Source organism: Maniola jurtina, chromosome 6 (genome assembly GCF_905333055.1).
Source record: "Maniola jurtina chromosome 6, ilManJurt1.1, whole genome shotgun sequence".
NCBI classification, from domain to species: domain Eukaryota; kingdom Metazoa; phylum Arthropoda; class Insecta; order Lepidoptera; family Nymphalidae; genus Maniola; species Maniola jurtina.
Genome location: NC_060034.1, coordinates 7,111,217 through 7,133,369, shown reverse-complemented (window position 1 = coordinate 7,133,369; position 22,153 = coordinate 7,111,217). Strand labels below are relative to the sequence as shown.

General features: G+C 39.2%; 1 protein-coding gene and 1 long non-coding RNA gene across 3 annotated transcripts; both read left to right on the top strand.

Moving 5' to 3' along the window:
* Positions 1-1,331: 1,331 nt before the first annotated feature.
* On the top strand, positions 1,332-16,654 carry LOC123866297 (mucin-5AC-like). 2 transcript variants are annotated; one of them, XM_045907752.1, is made up of 9 exons: positions 1,332-1,680; positions 1,950-2,978; positions 4,674-5,258; positions 6,534-6,691; positions 7,697-7,834; positions 8,837-9,083; positions 9,654-9,925; positions 10,364-10,546; positions 11,463-16,654. In XM_045907752.1, exons 2-9 carry the CDS (start codon positions 2,120-2,122, stop codon positions 11,547-11,549), a joined length of 2,529 nt encoding a protein of 842 aa, XP_045763708.1. In that variant the 5' UTR covers positions 1,332-1,680; positions 1,950-2,119; the 3' UTR covers positions 11,550-16,654. The 2 variants fall into 2 exon arrangements, with proteins under 2 accessions (XP_045763708.1, XP_045763707.1); XM_045907751.1 differs by having other exon boundaries at positions 1,950-5,258.
* Positions 16,655-21,176: 4,522 nt separating this feature from the next.
* LOC123866302 lies at positions 21,177-22,109 on the top strand. The gene is made up of 2 exons (XR_006796162.1): positions 21,177-21,380; positions 21,797-22,109. It is a non-coding gene; the product is annotated as an uncharacterized LOC123866302 (long non-coding RNA).
* The last annotated feature ends 44 nt before the right edge of the window (positions 22,110-22,153 follow it).

Sequence of the window (22,153 nt, the reverse complement as noted above, 5' to 3'; positions counted from 1 at the left end):
TTTAACTAAAACTTGTACATTGACTGAGTTCTTGTATTAACAGATTATGCGACAAAAATATTACACAGCAGTTAGCCTACAAAACTGTACGGTAATATTAACGCACTAGGGCGGTATTTGAGATTGTGGATTTTTTCTATCATATTCGGATACAAATTAGCCTTCGACTACAATCTCACCTGGTGGTAAGTGATGATGCAGTCTACAATGGAAGCGGGCTAATCTGGAAGAGGTTTGGCAGTTTTTGTTAAACCCATACCTACACGGAATCATAGCGGAACGCTTAATCGCGTGGCGGCACGGCTTTGTCGGTAGGGTGGTCACAAGCCACAGCCGAAGCCTCCATTCCCACTAGACCAGACAGAGTTAGAAATTATAAATTCCAAACCCTTATCGGAAATTGAACTCGGGACCTCCCACTAATAAGACCACTGCGCCAGAGAAGTCAAAAGAGTTTATGTCGGCGGCCCAGGTGGGAGCGGGTGTTGAAAGGAAGACGCGCGCACGTGTCCTACTCGAGAGCGGGTGCCGAGCGGTATGGAAAGTATGGCATTGGCCCTGCAGTGAAACGTAGTGGTGACGTAGAATGCCATAAGCCTACTTTATCGTAATAGTTTACAAATTGCGAAAAACCAAATGAAATTTGAATTTCGCGGACAGACCCGTCGCATCCACCTTAAACCATTAATTTGGTAATTCTTCTGTGGCGCGCATTGAACCATAGACTAGTTTATTAAAAAATCCGTCTATATCTCAGAATTTAAATCAGTGACCTTGATTAATGGTTTTGATTTGACCATTGTGTTTTTCTATAAATATTATAGATAGAGTACTTCTAAGATTCCTAAACTCTAAGGCTGAGATCTATAAGACAGCGTTACACCGCTGGCATAAATCTGTCACGTTTGAACTGAAACTTAAGTCTAAGCAAAGTCAAATTGCGCTGTACAGATTTCTTCCCAGCTTAATACTTTTTATGGTATTACTTTCATTCAGATATTATTACTATCAATAATTTTTATACCAATAATTCCGTTGAGCCATCGTTTCTTATCGATTCACAATGTTTTACACTTTTACAATGTTACCCGTGAGCCCGAGTACGTCGACTACCGAAAATACTCTTGACACTTCCATTAAAAATTGTATTTTAGTAGTTTGTAATAAGAAACAAATTTTAGCTAATAATAAACTTGTGGCTCAATATAATATTTTTTACTATCGAACGACCGTTTATGGCTATCTAGTCTAGATACCTACTTCCAAAAAAATACTGTGGAAAAAAAGAAAATGCGTTTGTTAACTGTAGATGGCGCATAAGTCGCTTGTTTTGTGCGGTCGTTCATTCGACTGCGTTCGACTTCGACATTCGACAAGTAAGATGGCGGCTATGTGAAAGGCGAAACGTTGTCGTATTTCTACTTGTAAATAAAGTATTCGCTTCTCTGAAACAATATTGTAGTAAAAACTAAGGAAAGAAAATTAGTTGCGAAGTGTACATTGTTCAGTGATCAGTTATATGTAATGCATAACAAAGTATAAGTGCTTTTTAATTTCACAATAGACAAAACCCGTCGCAAGGGATCCAAGAGTCGTCGAGGCCATATTTATGATGTTATCTGTCGTGTGAGCGTCCTCTGAAACCACATTGATAAATGGTTATTCAAAACTAATGCCATGGTATGTTTCTTTAACCAAATGTTCATTCTCTAAAACAGATTCGAGTAAAATAAGTTGCTGCATTGTTCGAACACATTGACGCTTCCCTGTCCAGCGGCGCATTATTTTTGTTTCGATGTGTTTATAACCGAATCAAGAAAGTAATACTAATTTGTACTTCGAAATCATATTTTAAAATCTTGATTAATTAGTATTTTAACTGGGAATTATCCTATAAGACAATTTTTTTTGCCTGCTAATGTTTAAATGCTTGTTTTTTTTCTTTTCAGGGGTGTTATTTGGACGGAGAGTAATTAAGTTATTCAGTATGACTACAAGTGCTCCAATTTAGTGGTAGTAAATATATGATTTGTGTGTATTACAAACTATGGATGAAAGTGTGGACTACTATTGATAAATTACATACATTGACACTACACCAAGTAACACGGAGGTGGTAATGGATCCAGTAGGACCATGGTCAGCATATGCTTCGTACAATCGACTGGCAGGGGTACAAGCTGGTGCTGCGAGTGGGGACTTCCATCACCATCTGGCCAGTGGTGGTACTGGATTGGGCGGTCAGGCTGTGCCGTCGACCACCAGCCAGCTGCTCCTACAGGCGGCGCACACCACAGCATCACTAGCAGGCCAACTTGGCTCATCAACTGCTTCTCCGTTTAATCCTGGTGGATTTCTTTCCACCCCACCTGTGGGGTATGATGCAGTGTTCTCACCTCTGTTCCATCATGCGAATCCAAAACCTGCACATTACAGTTCGTCTCTTCAGGCACAACATCGCCAAGTGATAGCACAGGCTCAAGCTGCAGTTGCATCAAAACAGTCCTCAGTGGAAACTGAAATTTCTTCACTAAGAGAAAACTATCCACACCAGGCACTAGCCACTCAAGGAACTTCATTTTTCGATCAATCGTCAACCCCGGGTAGCACAGCTGGCTTAAATTGGCAAGGAAACAACCAGCTCCCTAGTCCATTTGGAATTCTACCTCATGAAAGTGTTGTGCCCTCATCTCCGAGTCCAGCTACAACAAAAGCATCAGCAACATATGAAAACTTTAATGCTCACTTTGCTGCTGCACAAACTCTCAATAACCACCTCAATTCACAAATTTCCAGTGCCAGTAAACAAAGCAATAGGTCCGGATCGCCGGCGACAGCGTCCAAACAGCCAACTTCTTCTACATCATCCTCATCATTTTTTCAACCTCCTTCATCTTTCGGTAACCAGGCTGATAATTCATACAGCACGAGTAGTGCAAAGAGTGGTCAACTTTCATCACAGCAGGATTATGCTGGAAGTAAGTCATATTCAAGTTCTGCAAGCAACCCTGCTCACTCCCAACAATCTTGCATTGTGTCAACTCCATCAGTGACTTCCTCCCCCACCCCTCCCAGCAAAGACTACCGCGCCTCTACCACCTCCACCAGACCTTCCGCTTCCATCTACAACTCCCAGTCACCTAAAACTGCTAGCATTGAAAAACCAACTCCCAGCAATAGTAGTGGATTCGTTTCTCCCACATCTAAAGCACCACAAATACAGACTAAGGCTCAAAGTAAAATTTACCCAGAGTTAGGTAGTGAACCAAGAAAAAGTTGTGATTCCATTGATAAGCCCCAACCACAGTCATCCCCCATAAGTTACTCTATAATGGATGCCCCCGGTAGGTTGAACTATAGTGGAAGTGGTGGCTCTTCCAAACCAAACAGAATAGGCAACTCTCAATATGCAGGTTCACAGAGTTCAAGTTTTAGGCATTACCAGAGTGGTAACAATGTAGAGTCTGAATATCATGTTCGTGCAAAAAGCAGCTCCAGTACAGATACTGGCTATTCTAGTAGTAGCTCTCAAAATGGCCCAGATTGTAGTGTTGCCGTAGCACGAAGACAAAGCCCTTTGCAAACTGCCCCCCAGACTTCTCCAATAGGACACGGCTCTAGTCCTGCATATCCCATGTATCATAGTCCTATGAACTCCACCAACTCTCCACAGCAACATGGAGATCACTATAGCAAAGTGAATAATGCTGCACCAAGGTCACCATTAGACGCTTCTGTTTCTAGACCACCCTCACAGAACAGTCAAGTGGCCTACCCTTCTGTTATTACCCGGGCCTTAGGCATTGAACAAAGCAAGTCATTTAATGAAAATAGGTATGAACGTAATCAAAGCCACCCCAACCAAAGTTGTTGGGAGACTGAGAGACAGTCAGCAAGAAAATTTAGTAGTAATGGTAATAGTAACAGCTCCACTAATTATAATAATGGTATAACTGAAAATACTCACAGTGAGAAAACCACATCTCAGACCTCAAATGACAGAAATTTGCCTGATAAACAGCACTATGTTGATGGCACTAATGTCGCTTTACAAGATTTATCTAGTTGTCGTGGGGACCCAATGAGTATTGTCAAGAACTTGCAGACCTTGCAACAGAGTTGCCAATTACAGGAAGTCAAGCAATCTAAAAACCCTACTCCCGCACCGCCCACACCGGCGCCGACCAAAACGGTAGCCCGGCGAAAAAGTACTGAGAAACCATCTCACACAAACATTAATGAACTTTCCAATGCTGCAGTGATGGCAGATTATTTGGCCAGTAGAATTCCACCCCCTGCTCACAGTTCCACTAGTAATCAGCAACAAAATGGATACTTTGACTTTGAACGTTGGAATCTTCCTCCTCCTCCCCCCAAAATGTTTTCAGGCACATCTGCCTTTGGCTCTCAAGCACCCCTACATGCGACAAGTTTTGCCAATCAACATCAAGCTCTTGCGATGCAGCACGGTCACGCCCTCACCTACTTCCCTCCATTTCATCTCGGCCCTCATCCAGACTTCCAATCTTCTGTGGAGTTAACACCGTTATCTTCATTCAGCGATACTCCACCTTCGGCTTCCTCGTCATCTTTTTCCACACCAGAAACTCGTGAAGAGGAACAGCCTAAGGTGGTAGTGCCCAATATAGAAGAAGAACTTGGTTTCCTTGCAGAACAACGAGCTAATACTGCATCGACGGTAGCACCCTCTTCTCAGCAGCCGAACATTAACAGTACTTCGCAAGATACAAAAGTAATGGATAAAAAGTTCAACGTCCCGGTCACGGGCCCCGGATCGGGTTTCATGGCCTCTTATTTGAAGTTCTTACAAGGGGAGCGCGATACTTCCCCGCCGCCGGCCGGCAGGGGTGCCAGAAAGTCGACCTGGTCGAGGACCAATACGAACAGTACCCCCAACAACAAGGCGTACGGCAACGACCACAAGAGTCCTTGCGAGGCCGGCAGCGCCAACGGCGCGATGGCGCCCGGAGGCATGGCGCTGAGCAGCCCCGCCATGGGCGCGGCGCCCGCCATGGGCGCGCCGGGCCTGCTGGGCGCCGGGCCGCACGCGCCGGCGCACCTCCTGGCCGCGCAGGCGAAGGGCGCGGAGCTGGAGGACCCGCGCTACTACAACCTCAACAAAGACCGCAAGAGAAAGTACGACGGGTCGGAGGAGGCCGCGTACGACGCGGACGAGGAGGCGCGGCGGCTGCACAAGCCCGTGCTCAACGTGCCCAGCACGCCGCTGAGCGACAAAGGTAAGAAGGCGCGGGCGCCGGCGCCCAGCAAGCCGGCGGCCGCGCCCGCGCCGCCCGCCAAGAAGCCGCGCGCGCCGCCGCCGCCCGCGCCGCTGCCGGCCGCGCCGCAGCAGCAGTACTATTACCAGCACCAGCCCGAGGAAGGTGCGTTCAACTTGCTAGATTTCCACTTGCGAAGTAGAGCGCGATGGTGAAGAGCTAGCCCTGAAGCTTGTATGACAGGAGCAAGCTAACTGCCCGCGAGGCAGCATGCGGTGAAAACTTGTTACATTTTAACTGTGATAATTATGTAAATTTTTATTAGATGAAATCTATTATTATTTACTGTAAATAACTTCTACGAAGAAAATGTGATGTACCTATCTTAATGGAGGTGGTTATTTTAGGGTTAGCCTGTAACAAGATTTCATTGATGTAATTGTTGATGACACATTATTAGTGCCATTTAATTGTAAATTGTAGAATTTGTGACTCTTGTCATACTCGCTTTCGAAGGGGTGCTACCATTAATAATTCCAAAATTGTGGTATATTTTTTTTTATGGGATCGATACCAGTGGTTGTCTGATGTATATACTAAATAATGTATTGTATTTTACAGTATTTGAATTTAGTTGGTACTTATGGATAGTGTATTCATATACTTCGCTGTTAGCCGAAAGTGATTTATATTATAAGGAGAAATGAATTGCATAATAATACATTGACAGCTATAAGTTAGTGTGAGTAATGTATTAGAAGGCCATGCCCCGAACATAAGTTTTTGTATTTCTATTTAATTGTTATTTGTTTATGCACAATTCTCAATATTTTATGTAAATATTTTTGTATAATAGGAGGAGACATAAAATAAACGCGAGTATATTACTGATACATGTGTTAAATAATTTTAGTTTGTAATTATTCCTGGTAGCACCCCTCACTTCGCCAAATAGGGATAACATGTTCATTTCTATAAATAGATCAATTGTTTGTATATTATGAATTACTGTAAAACAGACATATCACCACTCATGACTGTATCATGTCAAAAATGTGTACATGTTATCGCAAAAGGTGAATTCTTCACCATTTGGCTTTCCTTGTCCCTACCAATCCTACCTTATTTAAATTACATTCACAAATGGTTTAATTGTGAACGAGATTCAGAAATAACAAAAAACTTGGTGTTCCATTTTTCCGTGCAAATAAGGTAACGTTAAATACATATATATCATTATATTATATTATGTTAATTTATTGTAATTGATTTTTTAAACTGCTTTTATCCTTTTAGCTTCTGCACACACAGCAGGCCTGGGCTACGGCGTATACGGCTCGACAGAAAACGAAGCCAACTCCAACAGGAAGTTGCACCATATAAAAACACATCAGCATGTTTCGAGAACTGGCCAAATTGACAGTAATATGTCAGTTGAAGAAATGCCGTATCAGGTATTTGTCTATTCCATATACCTACATACCATTGGCCACATTGACCAAGTGAAGCGAGGTCTGTGAGGCTGAGATCTATAGAGCGCACATTGACTTTGCTAACACTCAAGACACTGTTAAAACGAGACAGCGTTATACCGCTGACATTAATCTGTCTCGTTTTAACCGAAACTTAAGTCTAAGTAAAGTCAAAGTGTGCTCTGATAGATTTCAACCTGAGTTTACTGGAGTGGCCTTCAGCCGAATATTGCATTAAAAAAACCGGTCAAGTGCGAGTCAGGCTCGCGCACCGAGGGTTCCGTACTCGGGTAATTTTTCCGATATTTTGCACGATACATCAAAAACTATTATGCATAAAAATAAATAAAAATCTGTTTTACAATATGCAGGTAAAGCCCTTTCATATGATACCCCACTTGGTATAAGTTAGCTTACTTAGAAAATTAAAACACATTTGAATTTTTTTTAATGATGTGACCATAAATTCACGGTTTTCGGATTTATTCCTGTACTTGTGCTATAAAACCTACCTACCTGCCGAATTTCATGATTCTTAAGTCAACGGGAAGTACCCTATAGGTTTTCTTGACAGACACAACGAACGGACGGACAGACAGGCAACAAAGTGATCCTATAAGGGTTCCGATTTTCCTTTTTTTATAATGTTTCCTCAGATAAAATTTTCAAAATATACAATTTAGTCCAGTTCCAGTTATAGTTTTATAATGAGGATAAATGAAGCCATCTTTAAAATGAATAACTTGTTATAAAATTAACACAGTCTCGTTCTTCTTAAAAATATCTTTGAAGGAAACAAAGTGAATAAATAGGCAGAAAACGGATACCACTGTTCTCCATTATACACCGTCTCTTGTTATCCATCTAGTTATTGACTTGATAAACCAGTACAATCAATTAATGCAAATAGGTTTAATATTATATAGCTATAATATACGTCACTGCCAGTTTTTACGATTTCACGTAAATAAACCTTCGTTTTTGCAGTCGGGGGAGTTCGTAGCGATAAAAACCGACTTAAACGAGATGTGGCCGGCGATATGGAGAGTCGACGGCAAAGCGCTATTGCAAAAGTACGAGCCTTTCGAGGAAAATGGAAAAGTATTATATAGAAATATATCCACGGTTAGTATTTGATCAAGATAATATAAACCTTGACTGACATTTAGAAACATGATTCGAATGCGTAGAACTCCTTTATTGGGTCCTCAGATAAAGAATCAATGCATTTGTCAGACGCGTATACCCGAAAGGGACAACAAAACAAATCATACTTACGAATGGAAGGTTAGGTTTCTTAATTTGCGTTTGCTACGTCTGTTACAGCCGATCACAAAGCAATGCACCATAAATGGCTTTCGACACATCAACAACAAAAACAGAAAACTAAATCAAAACTCCTAATATTCGCAATAAATTACTATCATAGAGGCTTGTTGGGCACAGATGACAACTGTGCCCAACAAAAACAAACTATGACCAAGAAAAAAATGTGTTTTTGTCTTTATCACTCTTCAGAGCTTTTCCATACACTTAGCTTGCTCTAGCAAGGTATTATTATTTTGATGTCGAGTCCACCTTTGATTCTTTGTCTGAAATTGGGTCTGATTGACAAGAGCGCGAAGGGCACATGTCTGTGATTGGTTGGCTGTCATCACGTCATACTCAGCCTCCCGCATAGGTTACCGTAGGTCTTCCTACAGTCCGCCGCGCACACACATGCTTTGCAGGGCGAGTGGACGGATGAATTTACGTATGCGCCATTATCGCTCTTATCTTGTACGTACGATTTTTTTAGTTAAAAATATCATCAACAAAAATCTTAATAAGGAGGCCCTTCGGCAATTTTGAGAAAATATAAAGCGGAATTTATATTACGAAATTAGTGGCACGAAATTGCTTTCACGACATTAATTTCACTATCAATTGCACGTGTAAACGTACAATTAATAAACTTATATATGTAACGACATATGATGACAGACAGACACACATTCATTTTTATATATAAGATTAAGTAGGTACTCATTTGTTTATTATTAAGTGTAATAAAGAAAATATCCACCAATTTAGTTACAATAAGCACCATTCAAAACTTTTTATCCAAAAATGATACAAATTTTTCAGTACGCTGCATGGAACCCTGAGAATAAAAAGCTGTACACGCAAGTTCCTGTAAAAGTGCGGTCACAATCTCACTTAGAAACAATAGTTGAATTAGTAAGAAGTGAACTTCCACTGGACGACGTCAACTTTATAGAAAAGAGGATGTTAGAAACTCAAATGTATCAAGAAAATTTCGAAGTTTATATTCAGACATTAATATCACACGCACTGGACCCTAATTTCTTGACGGAAATATTTCAAGAGCAAGGTAGGTTTTTTTATAAACTAAAGACACTACTACAGATATTCACTGCAATCTCACCTGGTGGTAAGTGATGATGCAGTCTTAAGATGGAAGCGGGCTAACCTGGAAGGGGTATGGCAGTTTTCATTAAACCCATACTCCTTTGATTTCTACACGGCATCGTACTACAACGCACGAGCGCGCGAGCGTGCTGCGGCAGTAGCTAGAGATTGTCAAAACTGGTAATCCAAGATTTTTTGACACTTGCAATGGCTCTATCAGTTCAGATTAGATCAAACTAAAAGCGTAATGTATTAAGACGAAACTAGATTGTCCTTGGTTAAGATGGTATAGCCTGCACACGTAGGATAAACTGGTTTGACCTAGGACGAACTAGTTTGGCTTTAAATCGGGGTTGGGCGGTAACATAATAATATTGTATATTATACAACTACCCTCACAGCCTGTTTTCGATGTAAACAAAAATTAATAATAATGTTCTTATTAACTTATACACGTAGATAACATATATGTTTCAGAACTTAATGTAAAATGGTGGTAAGTCACATACAGGGGCTGTGTTTATGTTCACAGACGAATATTTCCTGTCGAACGTGAAGACGGTGGACGAGGTGACGGAGACGATGCGGTCGCGCGTGTCGGCGGGCGCGGGTGGCGGCGGCGGCGGCGCGCGCGCGCTGGATGCGGCCGTGGCCACGTGGCCCGGCCTCAGCGTAGCGGCGGGCGCGGGCGCGTGCCGCGCGTGCGCGCGCCCGGCCGTGGCGCGCCTACTGCTGTACGGCCAGCCCTACAACCCCGCCACGCTCGAGCCCGTGCAGCCCGACGCGAGGCTGGCCTATGAGAAGGTAATCTCTCTCTGCCTCGTGGTCCTCATGGTTGAGGGCCATTACTTTCCCTTTATCACATAGGTATTCAAGTTTTCTTGGGATAGTAATGCGGTGGGCTCCCAGATCCTACATTCTATTATACGGGATTACGATTCTTTAAATTCAAATTCAAAATATTTTTATTCTTAGACTTATTATTTAGACTTTTACAAGTACTTTTGAATCGTCAAGACCTATTTAGATTTATCGATTATTGTCGGCGGATTTTAGTCATACTAACTGGAACCGATGGCTTAACGTGCCCCCGAGACACGCAGGAAACGAAAACAACAAATTCGGACTTTCTAAATTCCAATAATAGGCAGCTTTTACCGCGGGATAGTAAGTCTCAAAACCGCGTCGTTAGCAGCAATCGCAGCTACCAACTCGTAGTCATATGACCTTCTACCGTTCCAGGAGTTTCTCGTGTGCACGGCGTGCTGCGGACGCGTGCAGCTGTACTCGCGCATCTCGCACCAGAAGTACCTGATGTACGCCGAGTGCAGCAAGCGCGTCGCCGAGAAGCGCATGCAGAACCCCAGCAAGGACACCACCGTCATCCTCAACGAGCTGCTAGCGGACGAGGTGTGGCTGTCGCAGGTGAGCAAATGTTGCAGTATCTGATGCACGCCGAGTGCAGCAAGCTATATATAGTGCAGATTCCTAAACGCTCTGTTAGTGCGATTCAGATTTGTGTGTTCTACTCGAGCTTCAGCTGTAAGGTACTCGTGCTGCCATCTAGTACGAGCGTCGTGAGTGGCGACTGGCTTAGGTTCGTATTGAGGTTTACAATTGTGGCGACCGCCACAAGCTACTGGCGGACGCGGTGTGGCTGTCTGTCGCAAGTGAGCGTATGACTTGTAAATCTAGTTCTCGTCGAGAGTTTAACATAGCCTAGACTAGGCCCTAGAGGATAAGGAAGCTGAAGGGCAGTCGACAGATCACATCTGTCGCAGAAGTGATGGCGTGCTGGTAAGTGACGCATGTGACGACATACCTAATAAATACTTTAAGTTTTGTTAGGAAATCTGGAACACGATGAGATACAAAAAGATGACAATAAGCTCCTGGTGGCTTAAGCTACTCATGGTGACTTTTCTAGAATCAGCGGAGTTTTTACTATAGTAGAGCGTTTTGACAATATTTTCGGAGGGAGTCGAATCGGCTCAGACTCGATACCTAAATAAACTTGCGCCCTTTCCCCCCCGCTCGATTTATGTAAATGCGTACCAAATGAGATTTCGCTATTTTAACTTTGTGTTAAATGTCATGTGAAATGTACGATTTTAGTCCTTATTTAACATGACAGTTAAAATAATTGTTAGTGAGTTCTCATTTTGTATGGACTATATTTATGTATAGCCTGGATAAATCTAGCGGAAATCCGCGTAGGTCCAGACAGACAGACGGACACACTTTCGCATTTATAATATTAGTATTTTATTATTTTTTAATATTGTATATGTAATTATTATTTTATTATATGTTTATATGATATGATGTTTTGTTGTGGCAGCTGTTCCGCGACGTGCGGCACGGCTGGGCCGACGCGGAGTCGTGGGAGCGGCGCGTGCGGCACGCCATGTCGCGCCAGATGATTTAACGTTCCCCACACCGGCACTAGCGCGCTGGCTGACGGACTAACTCACATTTCTTTTTTACACTTGTGAAATATGTGCTGCATGTATGTATTTTTTAAAAATATTTTTTATAACTTTTAAATTTAGAAAAGTTCACGTGGTCGCGCGCTTCGCAAATGGCGCCGCTTGTGCCTACAATTCAAAACAGTGGTACAGTTCGCACGATTCAATCAAATCACCGTCCACTACGTCCGGCAAATCTTTTTTTTATTTATTTAGTCCACAAAACTGACTGCAATTAAAAAAATAGCAAAATAGTACATGTGCAAAAATATTGGTTGTCTTGATTCTACTGGATGTGGTCTTCGCATGCGCGATTAAAAGCTCGGTCACAGGCTCCGTAAAAGCGTTGCGTAAGCGTAGACGTAGCGCGTACCATTGCGTTGTAATGTATGGAACTGTATGAAACATGGCACACCGCTTGCGTAACGCGTAGATGTATGCGTAACCTGGTGTGTTGGGGGTTTACGCGCGTCATTACGCACGTGTCACGACTACGTGCTTGGTGTGAATCGGCCTTAAATGCTACTAAATAAACATTTGAACTATGTAAGGCAGTAGGGCCTAATATTATGTTCGATTTCCTTCAACAGGAAATACAATCAAAACTAGCTTCTCTGTGAAAACAACATCAAAATAGTTAGTAAAATAAAGGCAGTAAATTATATCTTTAATAGTGGGAACATTTCGCTATCTCCCTCGCACGCCTGTACGTAATGGCGGTGACGTCACGCCTAGTGTCATATTGTATCCATTTTGTTTTATTTGACAATCACCCGTGAGAAAATAAATTCGTATTTTATTACTAAGCAGCATAAAATTGTATACAAATTTAAATATTGAATGTAAACCTTGATGAAAATATTTAATAAATTGTACTACTACCCATTTTTACATGACTATTTCAAGTGTCTACTTGCAAAGTGCACGATTGGTAAAACATGCAAACCGCGCGACTATCTGAACCTAGCCTTAGCATTTAATATTTTCTATTCGAAATGGACGTAATAACTACTATAGTTTAGAATTATAACGGATGTACATCACATATTATAAGTTTTTTTTTTAAATTCAAACGTCGAATTTCTTGAATCGAATGGCTGTTACTTGGTATCAGTTTTATTTAACGATGTCACGTCAAGGTATGTACGTCTATGGAGTGTATGTTCGATAGTTGCGTCAAACCATAGGTGCGGGTGCCATTTTCGCATAATGGGACGCAAAACCGTTTACCCTGTGTAGTAGTGCCGTCGGCTGTATGTTTGTGATTTTTTTCCTTTACTTTTATTTTAGCGTATTATAAAAAGGGGTGTGGGACAGCGGAATTGTTAATATATTTACGAGTATATGCATTCCGGAAACTGGGGTTTCTTATCAAATAAAGAATGTCATTATTTACTTTAAAAAATTGATCTAGATACATTTTTAAAATTATACAATAATTATTACGTAAAGCCCTTCTTGAAATCATACTTTAATGCATTTAATGGGAATATGAAATAAATATATTATGAACTCTGCTGTAAGTAGAAATGGGGAATAGTTAAAAAATTGCGAAAGATATTATGTCAACGAGTTCAAAGGTCGTGAGTCTCGTGGCTATCGGTAAAGGCCTTTGTAAAATACGTATTTTGAAAATGTTAAGTAACAGATATTGTTAAAAAAATACCATAATTAAATATTTTTATGTACATAAATTAGATAAATTGTCATAATGTGCAATGCCGAGGTGGAACAAAATCTTGGCTTTTTTTTTCAATTTTTTGTTGATTAATAAATCGCTTTTATTTCTTTAATTTTGTGAATAATAAATAAACTGGCAGAGCGAAAATCAATAGTATATGATATAGGTAACCACAGAAAATAGCATGTAGCACTAAAGTAATTTAGCTCTAGATTTGGTACGTTCGAATGCCACTATCTAAATAAAACAACACAGCTGTGCACTGGATTTTTCATTTATTTCGTCCGACATAAATATAACATAGCTGAAATAAATACATCCTTTGTGAAGTTTAGATCCATACAATCCAAACACATAACTACGTTGTGGTGTGTTGTGCTCGCAATGCTACCTTTATAGTGAAGTAGAGCAGAGTCTTTTTGAAAACAAACCTAGCTTTATGTAAGTTGATATATGGTTGAAAAAAACAGAAAATAATCAAATGACACGCGGCGCAGCTTACTTTTATTTCTTATTACATAAAACTTAGTTTGAGTTATGATCGAGCAAAATGCCGCGCCTCGGCTCTACTCGTATATAGGTACGTTGTGCCTTATACGTTTTAAGGGTTCCGTACCCAAAAGGTAATTAAGGTTGACTTTCGAGTCAAGCATCTGATACACAGTATCGACATAACAGTGCGGCAGATTTATAATTCAAGCATTTATTAAAAAATGGGTACACTGTACATTGTTTTCGCCGGCCCGCTGCGGCTGAATTTGTATAAAATACGGGAGCTTTATTTACCCCGTATTTTATTTTCCAATTACTTGTTTCTGTGTAATCATTCTCTGAAATACGGGGTAACCCGTAAAATACGGGGCATCTGGTAATCCTACGCCTGACTGTCAGTGTCGCTGCGCTCAAATGACGTTCCCTATATTTTCCCTACGTTGCATTGTGCGTTAATCTGCCGCTCTGTCGCGGCCACGCTGGCGCCACGGATGTTCAACTCGAAAGTCCACCTTTAGAAAGATGTGCACACATTAGTCTTTCATGGCGCTCGTAGCGCATTAGTCGATGGTCACGAATTACTTTGCGATTTGCGACACTTCACAACAGTAATTTCATAGGTTACATTTTATGGTGCAACAAAACAAAGTAAATAATTTAGCGCTATTTGACTAATAATAATTAATTATTATTGACTATTTTAAACGTGTCTTACGTTCAATGATCATGCGTATGATAAAATCGTCTGCCAACTTGTCTTTTAGATTTTTAATGTTTTGGTTAAGTATTAAGTCAGAAATTCATCATCACAATTTATGGTCATAATAGTAATTTATATTTTTTTTTTATAAAGGATAAGTGGTAATTTTTTTATTTCATTCAAAGTTGAATTATTTTCTATCATCATTGACTATCATCACAAATACAATTGGAATGTTTATGTTTAACCATTCTACTTCTTTAAGTTTAACGTAGCAGTAGATACGCATTTCCTTGTAATTTTTATTATGTTTAAACGCGCAACCACATTGCTCTTTTGGTGTATCGTGTCGCGATAGAAGGCGATCGGAATTCGGAATCATCCATTTTATTTGGCTTTGTGCGCGCTACTGTCGCTTTGGTGCACACCGCTCTAAGGATAGATTTATAGAGCGCACTATGCCTTGCTCAGACTTAAGATTGAGTTAAAACGAGACAGATTTATGTGAGAGATATACATCTGTCTCGTTTTAACTCTGTCTTAAGTCTAAGCAAAGTCAGAGTGCGCTCTATAAATTTCACCCTAACATTCGAGGCACGCCTCGATTGTAGCGCCAGAGTACGTTCTAACACGCCCAACGCACTGTTTACTGGATCTGTAGCTTTATTCATTCTTCAAAAAAATGAATGTGATTATATTGTTATTTTATCTTTACAGCCTACCGTATTATTGGTTCCCAAGTGCTGCCTCAAAACAAAACCTAGTGATATATAAATTTAAAGACAAAAACATAAGAAACAAAGGCAAAACATTTAGTACAGAGAAAGCTTGCATCTTGGAGCATATGGAAATTTTATCCCGGAAAATCAAAGAGTTCCGACAGGATTTAAAAATCCACGCGGACAGTAGTGCATCACCTAGATTCTAGAATAACTAAGTACTTATCGTATAAATATAATTTCATTGAGGCATCTTGTCGAAGCTAAACATCTCTTGTGCTGTATTTTTAGTAAAATTTCACGGAAAATGATAATAACACTACTTTAAGACCTTTCAATGCATATTAAAGATTTGTACACTTAAAACCAAAGTAGCACTTATGGCATCAAAGTTTCTGTCAGCTACCCTTTTGACGCACCCCCATACCGTCCGTTACCACATAGGTAGATACATATTATTTTAATTTTAGAAAATCCCGTAGCTTTGATTACCTATCGTTTGTTGCATAGTAACTAGCTCTTAGATGAATTTATCTTTGAATACTTAAACTCCTAAAGAGACTATAATACTTAAGAGCATCTTAAAACTGACTGATTTTTGTCCCAGCCAAGAGGATATGATTTAGAAAGAATATTTATATGTTTATATGTTATATAAAAATTATATGTGAGAAGTTTGTCACTCACTAGGTTTTGATTTGCGGCAGACGGTATATTTTGGAATGATCTTGTCAATCACATTGTATCTAAGGGCTATAGCAGCCACAATACTAAATAATACTAATAAATGATCGCTGTATTGAAATCGCACGTTTTAGCGATTGTTTCGATATTGCATCGCGTTTTAGTGACGTTCTGCGTTCGATCGCTGCATTGAAATAATTTATAAAATCGACTATCTGCGAATGGAGACTGTTTGTTTGCATAATAGAGCGTTTAATCGCGACATCAAATTTCCGAAAAGCAACTAGGTATATCGCCGATCGCTGATGCTGAAGCATCGTGTTTGCTATGGCCCTAATATAGCCCAAGGAGTACCTATAGCAAATAATTATACTACTCATTAAATTAGAGTACTTACGCTAAACATCACATTCCTAAAGCGGCCTTTCGAATGTTATCAAAAGTAATACTGATTGAAAAGAGTGATCTTTAGTTTTTAAGTTTCGATTTACCCCCTTATTGTAAATGAACAAAAATGGTATATATTTCTACTTTACAGATTAAGTACACTATTAGAAAATATTTTGTATAATTAATTGTATTGGGTTGTATAGGTTTATAATGATATTCATAAGCCGATTAAAATACGTATTTCATACGCAATAAGTATCTATTGTAAAATACAAGGTTCTGTCAGGTAAAGTAAAGATGAACTCTATTTATTTTGTTCTAGTAAGGCAGGACTAAGTAATCAGATTTGTTTCACATTTTTTCATTATTCGAAATCATAATAAATGGCAATTTTATCAACTAGAACGTTTTATTTTTTACCTACCCACCTGACCCCCATTGTTTCTATGTGAATTTAATAAAGTCAGAGAGAAATCTCTAGCGGAAAATCATAAACAGAGTTACCTACTCGCACCGAAATTCACTTCGGTGTTTTCCGCTCAAAATGATATATCGCGTTCAATCGACTTTATTTTTAACCCCCGACCCAAAAGAGGGGTGTTATAAGTTTGACGTGTGTATCTGTGTGTCTGTGTATCTGTCTGTGGCATCGTAGCGCCTAAACGGATGAACCTATTTTAATTTAAGGTCAGGTGGGGTAAGAGGGACGCGGGGGGAAGAGAAACTGTAACTAGTAAAAAGAAAACTATAACGGCGAGCTCTATGGTCACTACGTTGATATAACAGTATTAGGCGTAGTTCATATATTCTTGGATAGATTGCGCTACAACACGGCAGATAAGCGAGTAAAAGAGAGAAAAAAAAATCAGTTGTCAAACTAAAAAAACCAAGACCTAGCGGCGTTCCTTGTTTGTGTTATTAAAATATTAAAAACATCAGTTTTGCGGTTGATTGCTATGGTAAGTGTAATTATTACGTTTAATCTTTATTTTCTACGTATTGTATTGTTTGTAGTGTGTGTTTTTAGTGCTTTTTCGATGTCAATAAAAACATAACCTTCAAAATGGCAAGCTGGGAAAGAGGAACGGCTGTACTAGGTTAAGAGAAACATATGTTCCTCTTTCCCGGTTTCAGGGGGTAACAAACATTTTTAAAATACCGCTAAAATACCGGCTGACTTTTAAGTACTGGCCAAGATTTGTAGGATAAACCTACCTATGAATATGAACAACTTTTTCTAAATAAAAAGTCAGCTGTTCCATACAAAAGTATCGATCAGCTGTGACCAAAATGTATGAAATACTTAGTAGATATTTTTTTTCGAGTACGAAAGTTGGTCCCATACAAAAGGTTAAGGTTTATCCTACAAATTTTGGCCAGGACTTAAAAAGTCAGCCGGTATAACACGTTCCGTAAATAGCCATGATTTGTTTAACTGTTTATTTGTTACAGAAAAAGCAAAATGCCTCGAGCTTACGAAAAAAAGACCGATAGAAGTTCTTACCCGAAAGAAAAACTATTAGAAGCAGTTAGGGCCGTCAAAAGTGGCGCTTTGTCAGGTTATGCAGCCTCAAAATATTATGTTATAGTTATATTTCAAAACATTATAATATAGTTTATATTTCACTACGAATGTTATTGTTTGTGACAGTATTTTTGTTGTGATACATTGTTGTTTACAATTACGCGTATAGGCCAAAGTGAGAAAAGTTCAAAATTGTTAGAAGTTTGTATTGTTTCTTACGAGTTCATTTTTTAAATTGTAATTAAGTAAAGAAATTTACTAAAACCATATCTGTTTTTAGAATACATTTCTATCCCAACTATTCCGACCAATATTATAAATGCAAAAGTCTGTCTTTCTGTGTCTGTCTGTCTGTCTGTCTGTATGTCTGTCTGTCTGTCTGTTGCGTTTCCACGCCTAAACCACTGAACCAATCTTAAGAAATTTGGAAGGTAGGTAGCTTGACACCCGGGGCTAGGGCATAGGCTTCATTTTAACCGATCACGGGACACTAAAGGGGGTTCATGTTTTGAAAAATTGTGCCAAGCGCGATATAACCAAAACGCGGACGAAGTCGCGGGCGGAAAGCTAGTTTTTAATACGTTCATTTAATACCAGAAAAAGTTTAGCACCTCTGACCTTACCTATATGTTCCTGTTACCCCAAATTTCGTTTTTGTATGCTGTCAGCCTAAATAAGACCTTATTTTAAACGAGGTAAGGTTTTCATTCCCTTAACTCAAAAAATAATTTAATACATGCTATATAAACACTTAAAAACACGAGTTATTACTTAAAAGTATCGAGTGTTCCTCTTACCCCAAATCTCGGGTAAGAGGAACATTTTTATGACCTAGCTTTGTTGCTAAATTGTGCCGTAATTATACGAACAATCTAGTTCTGTATCAAAAAAAATGTTAGTATATTTCAAAAGCGAAGATTTGTTTCAATTAATATCGAAATAAATGTATAATTTTGATAGCTGAAGGCCAAAATGTTCACAAACCAGTAAAGTATGTTTCTCTTACCCCACTTGACCTTACTTTTTTTTTTGTTTGAAAGGTGGCTTGATCGAGAGTGTTCTTAGCTATAATCCAAAAAAATTGGTTCAGCCGTTTAAAAGTTATCAGCTCTTTTCTAGTTTTCTTGTAGAAAAGAAAGTTAGATAACCGTTAGGTTCATAATATTATGTCAATTGACAAATGTCAAGCTGTCAAGATGGACATTGCCTAGATACATAATTATTTATTTGAAAATGATGTTTTGGAAAACTCAGATACTTTGAATCGTAGGCACCGCGGAATAGTCCAAGAAAATCGGTTCAGCCGTTTGAAAGTTATCAGCTTTTTTCTAGTTATTGTAACCTTCACTTGTCGGGGGTGTTATAAATTTTTAATTTACACTTGTTGGCATAGAGATAGTTAAAAGGACGGAGAACATAGGCTACTTTTTATCCTGGAAAATCAATGAGTTCCCACGGGATTTTTAAAAATTATTACGGGAACGAAGTTGCGGGCATCAGCTAGTTATGAATAAATTACAGTAATATTATAGGTAAAGGCCAAAGTTTGTGTGTGTTGTAGAAAACTACTGGACGAATTTGGCTGGGAATGGAGATAGGTTAGGTATACCTACCCTGGATTAACAGGCTACTTTTCATCCCGGAAAATCAAAGTTCTCACGGGGTTCTGGAAAACCTTAATGCATCAGTTAGTTCATAATATAATATACCCAAATGGTCCAGAAGTAACAGGCCCTTAATGTTACTTCTTGACCAAAACCAATAAGTTTACATCTGGATAAAGTAGCTTTCTAATCAAAGAATTATTATTAAAATCGGTTCAGTAGAACAAATCTTTCCTCTATGATATTAGTAGGTTATAGATACGGGATTGTCCACTTAGTTCCGTCGTACCCCGATTGCCATGTCGACTTGTCACGAACTATAGGTAAGTACCTATGAATAGTTCCCAGTTGCCACTAGCGATGACGCTTCAGTGGTGACGAATGGAAATAATCCGTTTTTATAGTCTCGGTTATCTCCAGAAGCGACCATCAAGAAAACCAAGAAAAATCAATGAATTGATCTCCAGTGGCACCTCTGGAGACAATGCCCGGTGTGACAACTGGGAATATCAGCGAGATAAATCAGAGTTTACTAGAGTAGGTAGTTACGTCATCATCATCATGATCAATCAACCCATCGCGGACTCACTAATGAGTAGGTCTTCTCTCAGAATGAGAATCGTTTAGAGGTTATAGGTACCTAGTCTGCTACGCTGGCCCAGTGCAGAGTGGCAGACTTCAAACGCCTTTGAAAACTTTGTGCAACTCTCAGGCATGCAGGTTTCCTCACGATGTGTTCTTTCACCGTTAAAGCAACTGGCTTAGCTTGCTGAGTACGTCATGACTGAGGTAATTTATCTGACCCCGAAACAGGTATTTGCTCCAAGTAGAATAGAGACTATCTCTATGCACTGAAATGCATGTACATTGGAAAGTGTAGAGTGGGTTTTTACGCCGCTTCGAAGAACTCCATCGAGCGTACCGGGAATTGGGATGAGGACTGTTAAAAATAAATTATTTCTGAGGAATTATTAAATAGAGGGTCTTCCAAAATTCGTAAAAGTTGTTAGTTTTAAAGCTAACCATTTTTAAATTATCGATTTAGCTAAAAAAGTAGGTACCTACGTCAAATTATGTCAACTATTTATGACGTCACATCTGTGAACTTCATACAAGCTTCCTCACTAATCAAGCGTTTTGACGTTTGATAAAAAGTCACTAATTTTACCAGTAGTCATCACTCATCATCCCTATTGAATTGGAACAGGTCAGCAATCGCAAATCCAGCGTGGAATATTAGGACTATATTATTCGTCGGTCTTTGGTGAACTTAACAATGAAACAGGTTTGTTTTCATAGAATACTTTAATTTTCTTGCACACAGCCTCTATTGAGAACATGGTTGATAGAGAGAAACTTGAAATTAAATAACAAATACAGCGACAAGTTACATTTAATTTGTACGTGTTTCATCTGTATGGGTCAAGTCGCTGCGTTGCTAATCCTATTGACGTTAAAGTAAAAAAAACTAAAATTTCAGAAGTTAGCATTTCAAGTGTCGCAGATTCATATAAAAACCGGCCAAGGGCGAGTCAGACTCGCGCACCGAGGGTTCCGTACTCGGGTATTTTTCCAACATTTTGCACGATAAATCAAAAATTATTATGCATAAAAATAATTTTTAAAATCTACAGGTAAAGCTGTTTTATATACCAGACTTGGTTTCTTACTTTGAAAATTGAAACACATTTTTTTTTTTTTTGTGATGTAGTTAACCACAAATTCACGGTTTTCAATTTTATTTCCTTTACTTGTGCTATAAGAGCTACCTACCTGCCAAATTTCATGATTCTAGGTCAACGGGAAGTACCCTATAGGTTTTCTTGACAGACACGACAGACAGACAACAAAGTGATCCTATAAGGGTTCCGTTTTTCCTTTTGAGATACGGAACCCTAAAAAAACAAAAATTTCAAAAGTTAGCATATCAAGTGTCGCAGAATCATATAAAAATTTCAGCACAACTTTAAATACTATTCAGTAATTTTGTATTAAGGTGCAGGGCACGGGTCCGCCCACGAAATTCAAAAATACATAATTTGGTTTTTCGCAATTTGTAAACTAATATGACAAAGTAGGTTTATGGCATTCTAATAGCGCCAATGGCAGTATCATCTCCGCAGGTTCATATTATAAAAATCTTTGAAAGTGCTGAACACTTTTCAAGTAAGTACAAGTAATGATTTTTATATAAGAAATTAGTCAAAATAATGAGTTTGACGAGAGTTACTCACAGTCGATACTCTGACTAATTTCTTAAACTAGACACTTTCAAGTAAAGATTTTATATAAACCCGTGGAAATGATACTGCCATTGGCGCTATTAGAATGCCATAAGCCTACTTTGTCGTATTAGTTTACAAATTGCGAAAAACCAAATTTCGCGGGCAGACCCGTGCCTTTCACCTTAAGCATAAAAATGACAATTTACTTCAATATACAATTAATAATTATGTTAATAATTATGAAATAAAAACAGGTAATCGTAAAACAAATGAAATGACTTGTATTCCATAGCTCAGTCCCATTAGAGGGCAAATGTCAGTGTGCACATCTCCTGTACTTAAATTATCATCACGAGGACGAGGCACCCACGAGGCACTCGCGACGCCGGCCCGAGGCGCTCCACTCTCCGAGCGCCGCGTCGCTTCAGCCACTTGCGTGACACAATCTATACAAGAATCTAGAATTAACGTAACTTACAATAATCGCATAATATATCATACATCTAAATTCAAGTAACTTATTTTTTATTCAGTTTCATGTTTT